A 13,740-nucleotide genomic window follows, 5' to 3' on the forward strand; every position below is an offset into this window, starting at 1 on the left:
AGGACGGCACTCGACTAGTCTGGTCTCCAGCCAGACTTTAAAGTCAGGGACATTTCAAAGAGCCACAGTTATATCAACAAGAATCAGGCGACTGGTTCCCTTTAATGCGTGTATGCCTAATTGTTGCGCTATGCTATAAGATTTTTATTCTTTTTTCATGCAAGTATTTCACATTCAGATACAAGAAGACTTTATTATCTTCAATTGGGCTTTCAAGAAGTTGTCAATTATGTTTTTAAATAGGTCCATGGTGGTCTAAAATAAATCTATATAATCACTAGACACCCCCCGGATCCTCCTCCAGCAGGAGACATCATGTGACCAGTGCAATTAATCAGCGGCCTTTAAGTGGCTGCAGCAGGGTAGTCTGTGAATAACAATCAGACATTACCGCAGTCACATGATGTCCCCAACCAAATGAGGACGCAAGCAGACTCGAGGGAGACACAGGCTGCGGTACAAAAGAATGGTGAGGGCGAGTGGTATGAGAACATGCTGTTTTGATTCCTATTCCCTTGAATGGTTAAAAAAAACAAAAAAAAACAAGATTACCGGTAAGTGTGAGTACAGTTCTACATAATTATTGTGCAAAATAAAATTCTAATATTATACAACCATACGGTCAGAAAGAAAAAGTTATGGCTTACTTGTAATGATGGGATGTAGGCTTTCATATCAAGCATGATAATATCATGAGGCAGGGAAAGGATTAATTTTAAACAAGATGCTAAAAGCTCATCCTTAAATTGCTTCATCTTGGCGGATACCTAGTTTAAAAATGACATTGGTATTAAAACTGCAAAACATTAATAAAACAAAATATATAGTACAAAAGTAAATAAGAATCAGGGAAACAAGGAGGAACACCTAAAACTTAAAAATGGTCATAAACCAAGGAATTAAAAACTAGAAAAAACAAAAACTGACAATTTTTTTTGTGGAAAAGATGAAACAAGATTAAGCATTACTTGCTGCAAAGTCAAATCAAAAACCATACGCAAATAACTGGAGTTATTTGCAAAGGCTGAAATGGTGAAGATCAAAAAAAAGAAAGAAAAAAAATTTTTCTAAAATCTAAAAGGTATGTTCCCCACAGTGAGTAACCAGCAGCGCTTTCGATGCAGCACATGTCCGCTCCATCCAAAGCGCTGCCGGCTTTTGAACGCAGCTGATTCAGAATGTACTCATTGAACAGTGCAGAATCCCTGCGCCCCACTACATTGTACGGGTGACTTTATCTTGCGGAGGCTGAGCGTCTCCGCAAGATAAATAGACATGCTGCGGTCAGGAAAGACGCGCCCCGCATGTGCATCTACGCAGGAAAGCCGGTGGCGTCCCTGCACACCTAGTGGAGATGAGATTTCTTGAAATCCCATCTACTATGCTGTAACATCTGGACGGTGCATAAGTACGCAGCGTCCAACCCGCAGCGTTTACTGACCATGGGAACATACACTAAGGGGTAAGGTTTCTTCTTGGTGAGAGTGACATGCCAGGTCTGGCACGCCAGTATGAGGAGACTTAAACACTTTGCAAGCTCCTCTGGGGAATTAAATATGCAAATTGTCTCTTCAGAGAGGAAAAGGACTTGAACACTAGTGCCACCTATTGGAAATAGCAATCTTTGCACTGACAAGGGGCAATACCCCAAAATACTGTCTGCAAATTGAGATTCTGATTTGGATTTTATCCTAAGTCGTATTGCAAGGCTCATTAAAGGGTTGATATTGACTTGCAGCATTGCTACTTCCAATAGGTGGCACTAGAGTGCCAGTCCTCTTCCACTCTGAAGAGACAATTTGCATATTTAATTTCCAGAGGAGAATGCAAGGCGTTTAATTCTCCTCATACTCGCATGCCAGACCTGTCATGTCACTCTCCACAAAGAGAAACCTTACCCCTTAGGTCACAGTCTTAAAAGGTAGGGGAGAAAACAAGGGGAACTGCTATCTTGGATCTAATCCTTATAAACAGGGAGGAAATGGTTGAGGAGGTAAAAGTGGCTGGGACCCTAGGAGGTAGCGACCATGCTATTTTAGAATTTTGGATAACTAGAGGAGGAAGACCTGTGAAGACTCAGACGTCAAGGTTAGATTTCATAAAGGCAGATTTTAAGGGATTCAGAAAGAGAATTGGAGGGATCCAATGGCTGGATATCCTTAAAGACAAAAATATACAGGAAGGATGGGAACTCTTGAAAAATAAAATTCTCAAAGCACAATTATTAACAATTCTGAAAAGAGGGAAGAATAGGAAGCATTTAAAGAAACCAGGATGGATGAACACAGAACTTAAGCACATGCTAAAAAGGAAGAAAAAAATGTTTATAAAATGGAAAGAGGGAGGCATATCTAAAGAAGAATATAATGCTGTCTGCAGAACCTGCAGGGCACAAATCAGATAATTAAAGCTGACAATGAATTGAGGCTTGCAAGAGGGGTCAAAAGCAATAATAAAGGATTTTGGGGATATGTCAAAAGTAAAAGAAAAGTCAAAGATGCTATAGGATTTTTACAGGATGAAAATGGTGAAATAGTAAGCCAGGATGATGAGAAGGCTGAACTCATTCCGATTTTGCATCTGTTTTCTCTCAGAAAGGAAATGTAACATCAACTGTTCTTCACTGTCCTATTAAGGGAATAGAAGAATCCATGATATCTATAAACAGAAATATAGTGAGGAAACACTTAGCTAACCTAAATGAATTAAAGTCTCCAGGTCCAGATGAAATTACACCCCAGAGTACTGGAGGAGATAGCAGAAGAAATTTTTGAACCCCTCTCCATAACCTTTGAAAATTCTTGGAGAACAGGAGAAGTCCCAGAAGACTGGAGAAGAGCAAATGTTGTTCCCGTCTTCAAAAAGGGGAAGAAGGTGGACCCAGGTAACTATAGGCCGGTGAGTCTGACTTCTATACCAGGAAAGATCTTTGAACAAATTATTAAACAACATATATGTAAGTACCTAGATAAGAATGAAGTGATTAAACAGAGTCAGCATGGGTTTGTAACTAATAAGTCATGTCAGACCAATTTAATTTCCTTCTATGACAGAATCACTGATTGGGTGGATCAGGGAAATGCTGTAGAAATAGTATATCTTGACTTTAGCAAAGCATTTGACAAAGTATCTCACACAATCCTTATTGAAAAAATGACTAAGTATGGAATGGACAAGGCAACTGTTAGGTGGATTCATAACTGGCTTAGTGATCGGACCCAAAGAGTGGTTGTAAATGGCTGCACATCCAGTTGGAAGAATGTCTCAAGTGGGGTACCACAGGGCTCTGTCCTGGGCCCTGTATTGTTCAACATCTTTATCAACGATTTAGAAGAAGGAATTGAGGGTAAACTGATTAAATTTGCTGATGACACAAAGCTAGGAGGGATAGCTAATACTAGAGAAGAGAGAGAGAGGATTCAAAAAGATATAAATAAACTGGAGCAGTGGGCAACAACTAACAGAATGGTTTTTAACAGGGAAAAATGCAAAGTACTACATCTGGGCAATAAAAATGAAAAAAGCATATACAGAATGGGAGGAATAGGGCTAAGCAACAGCACATGTGAAAAAAGACTTGGGTATACTAATAGATCACAGACTGAATATGAGTCAACAGTGTGATGCAGCAGCAAAAAAGGCAAATGCAATCTAGGATGTATTAACAGAAGTATACAGTCTAGATCACGTGAAGTCATTATTGCCCTCTACTCTTCTTTGGTCAGACCTCATCTGGAATACTGTGTCCAGTTTTGGGCGCCACATTTTAAAAAAGACATCAACAAACTGGAGCAAGTTCAGAAAAGAGCGACCAGAATGGTGACCGGTCTGCAAACCCTGTCTTATGAGGAAAGGTTGCAGGATTTGGGAATGTTTAGCTTGCAAAAGAGAAGACTGAGAGGAGACTTAATAGCGGTCTACAAATATCTCAAGGGCTGTCACATTGTAGAAGGATCCTCTTTATTCTCATTTGCACAAGGAAAGACTAGAAGCAATGGGATGAAACTGAATGGGAGGAGACACAGATTAGATATTAGAAAAAACTTTTTGACAGTTAGAGTGATCAATGAGTGGAACAGACTGCTACGAGAGGTGGTGAGTTCTCCTTCAATAGAAGTCTTCAAACAGAGGCTGGACAGACATCTGTCTGGGATGATTTAGCGAATCCTGCTTTGAGCAGAGGGTTAGACCAGATGGCCCAGGAGGTCCCTTCCAACGCTACGATTCTATGATTCTATGATTCTTAGCCTCTCACTTAGCCAAATCAGATCTCATACTTTGTACTGATGAGGGGCAATACCCCGAAACAGTGTACCTGCAAATTGAGATTCTGATTTGGTTTTTATCCTAAGTCATATGGCAAGGATCATTAAAAGGTTGATATTGACTTGTAGCATTTCTACTTCTAATAGGTGGCACTAGAATTATAATGACTTGTGCTGCAATTCTTAATGAAGCCTACAAATAGAAATCTTTGTATACAGTGACATGCATTTCTCAAATGTAAATCCAGTATCAAAATATTCAGGAGACATAGTGTATATTTAAGTGGAAACACTTCTTAACCACAATAGTTTTTGAAATATGAATACCTTACCTCTTTACCAAATTTCACAAACAATGCAAAGCAAGAAAGCTTTTCTGAATTTTGTGGCCATTTAACAGAGCTTTTTGTATTGACACCCTACAAGAACAAGAAGAGTTTCAAAAATACTAATTTAATATTAAAATTAAAAAAATACAGTGCTAACAACATGTGCCATTAAGATTCACATGCGGGTAGACGTTCAGGAGATTTGTAGCAATCTACTATATAATCATCTAATTCTGTCTGTCTGTCTCTCTGTTTGTAACGGAAATCCCGCATCGCTAATCGCCCGGCCGGCCGCTACCAATCAGCGATAGCCGCGGAGTTCAAACGACGCACGCCACCCCTACCGTCGGGAGATCTGCGGCGCAGGTCATCTCCTGCTGCACGGAGGTTAGCGGCGACGCAGCCGGGAGATGACCAGCGACAGGTGCAGTCGGCCTGCGAATTGCTGAGGGATTTGAACCACGCTTTTCTGATTGGTCGCGCCCGGCGACCAATCAGCGATATTGGTGTGGAATTTAACCCTCACTCACAGCGCAACGTAGTTCACTCAGTTTTACTGAACAAGTTCTGTCAGTCACAGTGCCACATAGTTCAGTCAAGTTTATATTTTACCTGGAAAATCCTGTGTATTCATTGCATTATTTTTAAATCTTCATAAATAAACTACATACATATTCTAGAATACCCGATGCGTTAGAATCAGGCCACCATCTAGTAGTTCATAAACAAAATATGTGAGGGTAAAAGCAATTGACCAGCCTTTAGAAATGAGTGAATTGATTTACAGGACTCTAGTCCAGGGACAGAGTCATTTGTATGTGGTTGATGGATGGGAGCCCTGCATACCGCCTCCTATGTATGTGGCAGCTACGTAGCTGCTGGACCCGATTTGCTTAGCTCTACTAGAGATGCGGAAGGTACAGTTGTATGAAAAAGTGTTTGCCCCCTTCCTGATTTCTTATTCTTTTGCATGTTTGTCACACTTAAATGTTTCAGATCACCAAACAAATTTCAATATTAGACAAAGATAACACAAGTAATCACAAAATGCAGATTTTAAATGTACCGTATACACTCGTGTATAAGCTGACCCGTGTATAAGCCGACCCCCCTAATTTTGCCACAAAAAACTGGGAAAACTTATTGACTCGTGTATAAGCCGAGGGTGGAATCCATAGACTATGCCCCCATATGCTGCTCCATAGTTTATGCCCCCGTATGCTGCTCCATAGACTATGCCCACATATACTGCTCCATAGACTATGCCCCCATATACTGCTCCATAGACTATGCCCCCATATGCTGCCTCATAGAATATGCCCCCCTATGCTGCTCCATAGACTATGCCCCCATATGCTGCCCCATAGAATATGCCCCATATGCTGCTCCATAGAATATGCCCCCATATGCTGCAAAAAAAAAAAAAAGCCATACTAACCTCTCCTGGGTCCATCGCTGCGGTTTGCCGCTTCTTGTGTCAGTGACTGTTCAGCCAGCAGAGGGGCGGTGCGCTTAACCACGTCACCGCGCCCCCTGCTGCCTAAACGTCACTGACACAGGATGCAGCAGAGACAGCGGTGAGCAGCGATGGACCGGGGACAGGTGAATATCGCTATACTCACCCATCCTGCCGCGGTCACTGCAACCTCGCTCTCTTCTCCACTGTCTCCCTTCCTGTCTTCAGCGGTCACATGGTGCAGCTCATAACACTCATGAATATGCGCATATTCATGAGTGGTAATGAGCGGTACCACGTGACCACTGAAGACAGGAAGGGAGACAGTGGAGAAGTGAGCGAGGCTGCAGAGACCGTGGCAGGACAGGTAAGTATGATCTCTGACACCCCCACTCCCCCCCCCCGCCGACCCCCAGGTATATGACCCGTGTATAAGCCGAGAGGGGGACTTTCAGCCCAAAAAAATGGGCTGAGAATCTCGGCTTATACACGAGTATATACGGTAGGTCTTTATTATTAAGGGAAAAAGAAATCCAAACCTACAGGGCCCGGTGTGAAAAAGTGATTTCCCCCTAAACCTAATAACTGGTTGGGACAACCTTAGCACCAACAACTGCAATAAAGTATTTGCGACAACTGGCAACGAGTCTTTTACAATGCTCTGGAGGAATTTTGTCCCATTCATCTTTGCAGAATTCTTGTAATTCAGCCACACTGGAGGGTTTCTTAGCATAAACCACCTTTTTAATGTCATACCACAGCTTCTCAATCGGATGAAGGTCAGGACTTTGACTAGGCCACTCCAAATTCTTAATTTTGTTTTGGATCATTATCCTGCTGCATAACCCAAGTTCGCTTCAGCTTGAGGTCATGAACAGATGAACAGAAATTCTCCTTGAGGATTTTTTGGTAGAAAGCAGAATTCATGGTTCTATTTACCACAGCAAGTCTTCCAGGCCCTGAAGCAGCAAAACAGCCCCAGACCATCACACTAACACCACATTATTTTATTGCTGGTCTGATGTTCCTTTTCTGAAATGCTGTGCTACTTCTACGTCAGATGTAATAGGATATACATTTTCCAAAAAGTTCACCTTTTGTCTAGTCAGTTCACAGAGTATTCTCCCAAATGTCTTGGGGATTATTAAGATGTTTTATGGCAAAACTGAGACAATCTTTTTGGTTCTTATTGCTCAGCAGTGATTTTCGCCTTGGAACTTTGCCAGGCAGGACATTTTTGCCCAGTCTCTTTCTTATGGTGGGAGTCATGAACACTGACCTTAACGGACACAAGTGAGGTCTATGAATGCTATTGTGGAGTCTTTTGTGACCTCTTGGATGAGCCGTTGCAGCGCTCTTGGGCTAATTTAGGTTGGCTATCCACTCCTGGAAAGGTTCACCACTGTTTCATGCTTTCATCATTTGTGGATAATGGCTTTCACTGTGCTTCGCTGGAGTCCCAAAGCTTTACAAATGGCTTTATAACATTTTCCAGACTCACAGATCTCAATTATGTTATATTGTTTCCCATTTGTTGCAGAATTTTTTTGGACTGCGGCATGTTGTCTAGCTTTTGAGGACCTTATGGTCTACTTGACTTTGTCAGGCAGGTCCTATTTAAGTGATTTATTGAGAACAGGTGTGACAGTTATCAGACCTGCGTGTGGCTAGGGAATTTGAACTCAGCTTCCCAAAGATGTGATAAACCAAAGTTAATTTAAGTTTTAAGAAGGGTGGGGGGTAATCACTTTTTCACACAGAGCTCTGTAGGCTTGGATTTGTTTTTCCCTTATTAATAAAGACCATTGTTTAAAAACTGCATTTTGTGTTTACTTGTGTTATCTTTGTCTAATATTTAAATTTTTGGGTGACATTTAAAGGGAATCTGTCACCCCATTTTTCGACTATCGGCACCACCATCAGGGGCTTATCTACAGCATTCTGCAATGCTGCAGATAAGCCCCCTGATGTAACCTGAAAGATAAGAAAAATGAGTTATATTATACTCACCCAGGGGCGGTCCGGTTTTGGTCCGATGGGTGTCACGGTCCGGTCCCTCCCATCTTCCAACGGTGACGTCCTCTTCTTTGCTTCCCGTCGTGGCTCCTGCGCAGGTGCACTCTGCCCTGTTGAGGGCAGAGCAGAGTACTGCAGTGCGTAGGCACCAGACCAGATCAGAGAGGTCCGGCGCCTGCACACTGCAGTACTTTACACTTCCCTCAAAAGGGCAGGTAAAGTACGCCTGTGCAGGAGCCGCGACAGGAAGCAAAGAAGAGGACGGCATCATATGAAGAAGGGAGGCGCCGGACCGTGACACCCATTGGACCAAGACCGGACGGCCCCCCGGTGAGTATAATATAACTCGTTTTTCTTATCTTTCAGGTTACATCGGGGCTTATCTACAGTATTACAGAATGCTGTAGATAAGCCCCTGATGGCGGTGGCGGCAGCTGATAGTCCAAAAATGGGGTGACAGATTCCCTTTAAGTGTGACAAACATGGAAAAGAATAGGAAATCAGGAAGGGGGCAAATACTTTTTCACACAACTGTATATCTACCCCAAATACATTAAGTCATTCGAACGACATTAATACATTTAGTCATTCGAAATCACCACCAGCAATTTATGAGCTTTACCTGTGTACATGCATCAAATACATTGTATTTGCTAAGAACAATGACCACTACAATTCCTGTAAAAATGTTCTTGTTTGTTACAGTCGAAACTAAAATAATTTTATAGTAAAACGAAACAAAAGAAAAGGAGAAATTAAACATTAAAACATAGTTTAAAAAATAATTTAAATTACACTTACCTCAAAATATTTCAATTTCTTTGCATTTTTCATTACGATAGACAACAGCCTGTAAAAGCCACTTATCAGGGGTAGCCGTGTAGACTTCAAAACCAATTCATAGCCAAACACATAAACCCAAGGCTCAAAGAATTCCAGTTTTTTGTTTGGTATTACTTCACTACAAGGAGAAAAGAAAAAAAAAAAAAAGATTACAATAAAAACAGAATTCACACTTTATTTCTCGTTATTTCTAAATTTGCTGATTAAAAAATGTAATAGAACCAACCCCCCTCCCTCTCAAAGAATAGCTATCCTAAACTAGACAAAGAAATATTAACACTTTGTAATTAGGTAAATAATCAGTTTTAACATGCCCACTCCTGACAGGTATGGTTTTATCCTTCCCTTTTTCCAAGACCATTACGTTTTTACATTGTTCCAACAATATAGCCTTAAAGGGGTTGTCCCATGAACAAGGTGCATTTTAAACAATTATGGGGGGAGAAGCAGAAAGCACTTATAAGTGAGTACACCAACAAAACATAGAGGCTCACAGCTGCTGCGTTCACACATTTCCCTGCCTGTTTTATCACAGGAGCAAGAGTTTCTGACACGTCTCCAGAACATAAATCAAGTCAGGGAAGTAGGAACACCAGCGGCCGCTGTTGAAATTATTTTTTTCCATCACTGCAAGCCCTGTTTTTCTATGAAACTATACTTCTATCACATATAGCGTACATACTTCCCTGCAGTTCAGTCTTGTCTTTGTATTTATTTTTCTTCAAAATCTAGATTTCCAAAAATTTAGAAAGACTTTATTCCAGTATGGACTGCTATCAATCCCAGAATGCATTGGCACAGCATCACATTGACTACTAGAGCGAATACAATCGTTATCTGCTATAGTAGTGCTCTGATTATCCTCCCCACTATATTCTCCCAAACAAGTTAGTACATTGTAAGTATATCATCAGGGAAGCTAACTGTGATCTTCATTAAAGCGATGGTATCTGTCTAATCATCATCAGTAACTGTAATGGGAGTTTGTTTTCCCGCCTATGAAAGAAGTGTAAGGTATATTTTAAGCACTTTCATAGAAGATGAAGTTATTGTGACTGAGATGGTGACCCCCTTGTGAGAACTGTATGTAATTCCCAATACCAGGTCATTAAAAATTAAGAAATAATAAAAAATACACATTTTGTATTGCTACGTTCTCAGAAGTCATTGCTCCCATAGTTTAATATTAGACTAGTACACAAGCCTCTCGAATTGGAATTCTTGTTCTAATTGTCTACTCTACATACCTTACACCCCCCCAGTCCTACTGCCGTTGCTGCCAAATATTTTTTACTGGTAGCGAACCTGCATGTAGGAACTTCGGATCCCAGCATTTTTGGTTTCAATAACTTAACCTTTATTTAAGAAAGGAAAAAGGAGATTTTTGTGTACTCACCGTAAAATCTCTTTCTCTTAGCCTCTAATTGGGGGACACAGAACCATGGGTGTTATGCTGCTGTCCACTAGGAGGCGACACTATGCATAATCTGAAAAAGTTTAACTTTGGCTCCTCCTCTGCAGTATACACCCCTGGACGGCGTCAGCCTTCTCCACTTTTGTGCAAAAGCATTAGGAGGAACATAACCAAATAACATAACCATGCCTGTAAGAAGGCTACTATGTACGAGCTCAAAGAACAATATGAGAACTCAACCGTAAACAACGGCCCATAAGGGCAACAGGGTGGGAGCTGTGTCCCCCAATTAGAGGCTAAGAGAAAGAGATTTTACGGTGAGTACACAAAAATCTCCTTTACTCTGTCGCCTCATTGGGGACACAGAACCATGGGACGTCCCAAAGCAGTCCCTGGGTGGGAAGCAATGGACGAATATTGTGCTAGCAGGTCCATAAATTTGGGGCACTGCCGCCTGCAGAACCAGTCTACCCAGGCTCAACAACAAGTGTAGGCTAGTCCAAGTGGCCGCCTTACACACTTGTTGTGCCGAAGCCTGGTGCCGAATGGCCCAGGAGGCCCCTACTGCCCGTGTAGAGTGTGCCGTGATACCGGCCGGAAGAGGGGAACTGTTAAGTCGGTAGGCCTCATGTTTGGTGGACTTGATCCACCTGGCAAGGGTAGCCTTGGAAGCCGGCAGTCCCTTGCCACTACCTTCTGGAAGAATGAAGAGGGAATCAGACTTCCGGAAAGGTGCAGTCCTGGACACGTAAATCCGCAATGCTCTGACGAGGTCAAGCGTATGCTGAGCCTTCTCCACTCTATGAACCGGAACCGGGCAAAGGGATGGCTGTGAAATCTCCTCATTGAGGTGAAAGTTGGACACAACCTTCGGAAGGAAGGATGGTACCGTGCGGAGAACCACCTTGTCCTGGTGAAAGGCTAGGAAAGGCCGTCTGCAGGAAAGTGCTGACAATTCCGACACTCTGCGTAACGAGGTGATCGCCACTAGAAAAACCACTTTCTGAGACAGAATGGAGAGTGGAACTCCTCTAAGAGGTTCGAAGGGTGGAGCTTGCAATGCTGTCAGGACCAGATTGAGGTCCCACGTATCCAGCGGACGTTTGTAGGGAGGAACCAATCGGGAAACTCCCTGGATGAAAGTCCTTACTTGCGGTTTAGTAGCAATGCGCTTTTGAAAAAGGACTGAAAGCGCCGACACCTGACTCTTAAGCGAGCCTAAGGATAGCTTGGCGTCTAGACCCGATTGAAGAAAACCTAGTACCTTCGGGAGGGAATAAGGGAGTGGGACTTGTCCATGAGATTCGCACCAAGAAAAGAAAGCTCTCCAGGTATGATAATAGATCTTGGCGGAGGCAGGCTTCCTTGCCCTGATCATACTCGCAATGACTGCCGGTGAAAAACCTGCCTGGGTTAGAATCCAGGTTTCAAGGGCCATGCCGTCAAATTGAGAGCCCCTGAATTCTGATGGAAGAACGGACCTTGAGACAGAAGGTCGTGACGGTCGGGTAGACGCCAGGGGACGTCTGCTGTAAGTTGAACGATGTCGGCGTACCATGTACGTCTGGGCCAGTCTGGAGCGATGAGGATGGTTGGAACTCCCTCTTGCTTGATCTTCCTCACGACCCTGGAGATTAGGGGGAGGGGTGGAAAAATGTACAGGAGTCAGAACTGGGACCAGTCCTGGACCAGGGCATCCGCTCCGAGCGACCGCGGGTCGTGTGTCCTGGCCATGAAATTGGGGACCTTGGTATTGAGATGGGATGCCATTAGGTCCACCTCCAGGGTTCCCCAGCGTTGACAGATCTGGTAAAAAATCTCGGAATGGAGAGACCACTCCCCCGAGTCCATTCCTTGCCTGCTGAGGAAGTCGGCTTCCCAGTTTTCTACACCCGGAATGTGGACCGCAGAAAGTACCGACCTCGTGTCTTCCGCCCAGCGGAGGATATGCGCCACTTCTCTCATCGCTTGGGCGCTGCAGGTCCCGCCTTGGTGGTTCACGTATGCCACAGCCGTGGCATTGTCCGACTGTATCCGTATGTGCGAGGCTGCAAGCAAGTGATGAAAGGCTCTCAGGGCCAAGAGGATGGCCCTGATTTCCAGAATATTGATGGGCAATGTCACTTCCCTCAGTAACCACTTGCCTTGTGCCCTGTGATGTAGGTGCACCGCCCCCCAGCCTGTCAGGCTTGCATCGGTAGTCAGGATCTTCCACTGTCCTGAGAGAAAGGGCTTCCCTCGTGTAAGCGAGGTTGGTTTGAGCCACCAATGCAGGGACCTCCTGGTTGACGACGTCAACCTGAACTCCCTGTCGAGGGAGAAGGGATTCCTGTCCAAAGAGTTGAGTATGGCTAGTTGAAGGACCCTGAGGTGAAACTGGGCAAATGGCACTGCCTCTATTGCTGCTGCCATCCGGCCGAGGACTCTCATGGCAAACCGGAGAGATCGAGGAGGACTGCGAAGGAGTGTACGAACTCCCAGACGGATGGCCAGTGTCTTGTACTTGGGAAGGAGCACCAGGCCCCTGGAGGTGTCGAATAACATTCCCAGGAATGTTAGAGTCTGACTTGGGATAGTTGACGATTTCTGTAGGTTGACTAGCCATCCCAGGCGACTCAGTGTGTCTATTGTGATTGAGACACTGACCTCGCAATCTTTGAAAGTGGGAGACTTGATGAGGAGGTCGTCCAGGTACGGGATGACTAGAATGCCTCTTGAGTGCAGAACGTCCATGGTGGCCGCCATGACTTTGGTGAACGTTCTTGGAGCCGTGGCGAGTCCGAACGGAAGGGCGACAAACTGGTAGTGGTTTTGGTTGACCGCGAACCTGAGAAACCTTTGGTGGGCGGGGGCAATTGGTATGTGCAGATATGCATCTTGTATGTCTATGGAAGCAAGGTATTCTCCGTGCTCCATGGATGCAATGATGGACCGGAGGGACTCCATGCGGAAGTGACGGACCCGTACGTAATTGTTGAGCTGTTTTAGGTCCAGTATGGGTCGGACGCTGCCTCCTTTCTTGGGGACTACGAACAGATTTGAGTAGAACCCTCGGAATCTCTCGTTCGCGGGACTCGGCACCACAACTCCTGCTTGAAGGAGAGAGGAGACCGCTTGGTGGAAAGCACGAGCCTTGTCTGGTGGTGTTGGAGGAATAGAAAGGAAGAACCGGTTCGGTGGAGCAGAAGTGAACTCTATCTTGTATCCGGAAGACACTATTTCCCTGACCCACCTGTCTTCTGTAATAGGCAGCCAGACTTGCTGGAAGAGTAAAAGTCGGCCGCCTACTGGTGGGGTGTCTTCCGGAGTTCGTGAGTCATGATGAAGCGAAGTTCTGAGGTTTTCCTCCCTTGGGTTTCGCTTGGCCTGCTTTCAACTGCCAAGACCTGTCCGGTCGCCGCTGCGTCCGTGGGTTGT

At 44.1% G+C, this 13,740-nt stretch overlaps 1 protein-coding gene across 2 annotated transcripts in view; it reads right to left on the minus strand.

The window, feature by feature from the left end:
- Positions 1–13,740, minus strand: part of PRKDC (protein kinase, DNA-activated, catalytic subunit) — a 503,687-nt gene that overhangs the window by 365,771 nt on the left and 124,176 nt on the right. For both annotated transcript variants that reach the window (XM_073583775.1, XM_073583776.1), the window contains exons 18-20: positions 8,868–9,027; positions 4,598–4,684; positions 648–767 (exon numbers count right to left, since the gene is read on the minus strand). In XM_073583775.1, coding sequence (XP_073439876.1) covers positions 648–767; positions 4,598–4,684; positions 8,868–9,027 — 367 coding nt within the window. The remainder of the gene's footprint in view (positions 1–647; positions 768–4,597; positions 4,685–8,867; positions 9,028–13,740) is intronic.

Source organism: Dendrobates tinctorius, unplaced genomic scaffold, assembly GCF_039654945.1.
Source record: "Dendrobates tinctorius isolate UK_male_01 unplaced genomic scaffold, ASM3965494v1 ptg000081l, whole genome shotgun sequence".
Classification (NCBI taxonomy): Eukaryota; Metazoa; Chordata; class Amphibia; order Anura; family Dendrobatidae; genus Dendrobates; species Dendrobates tinctorius.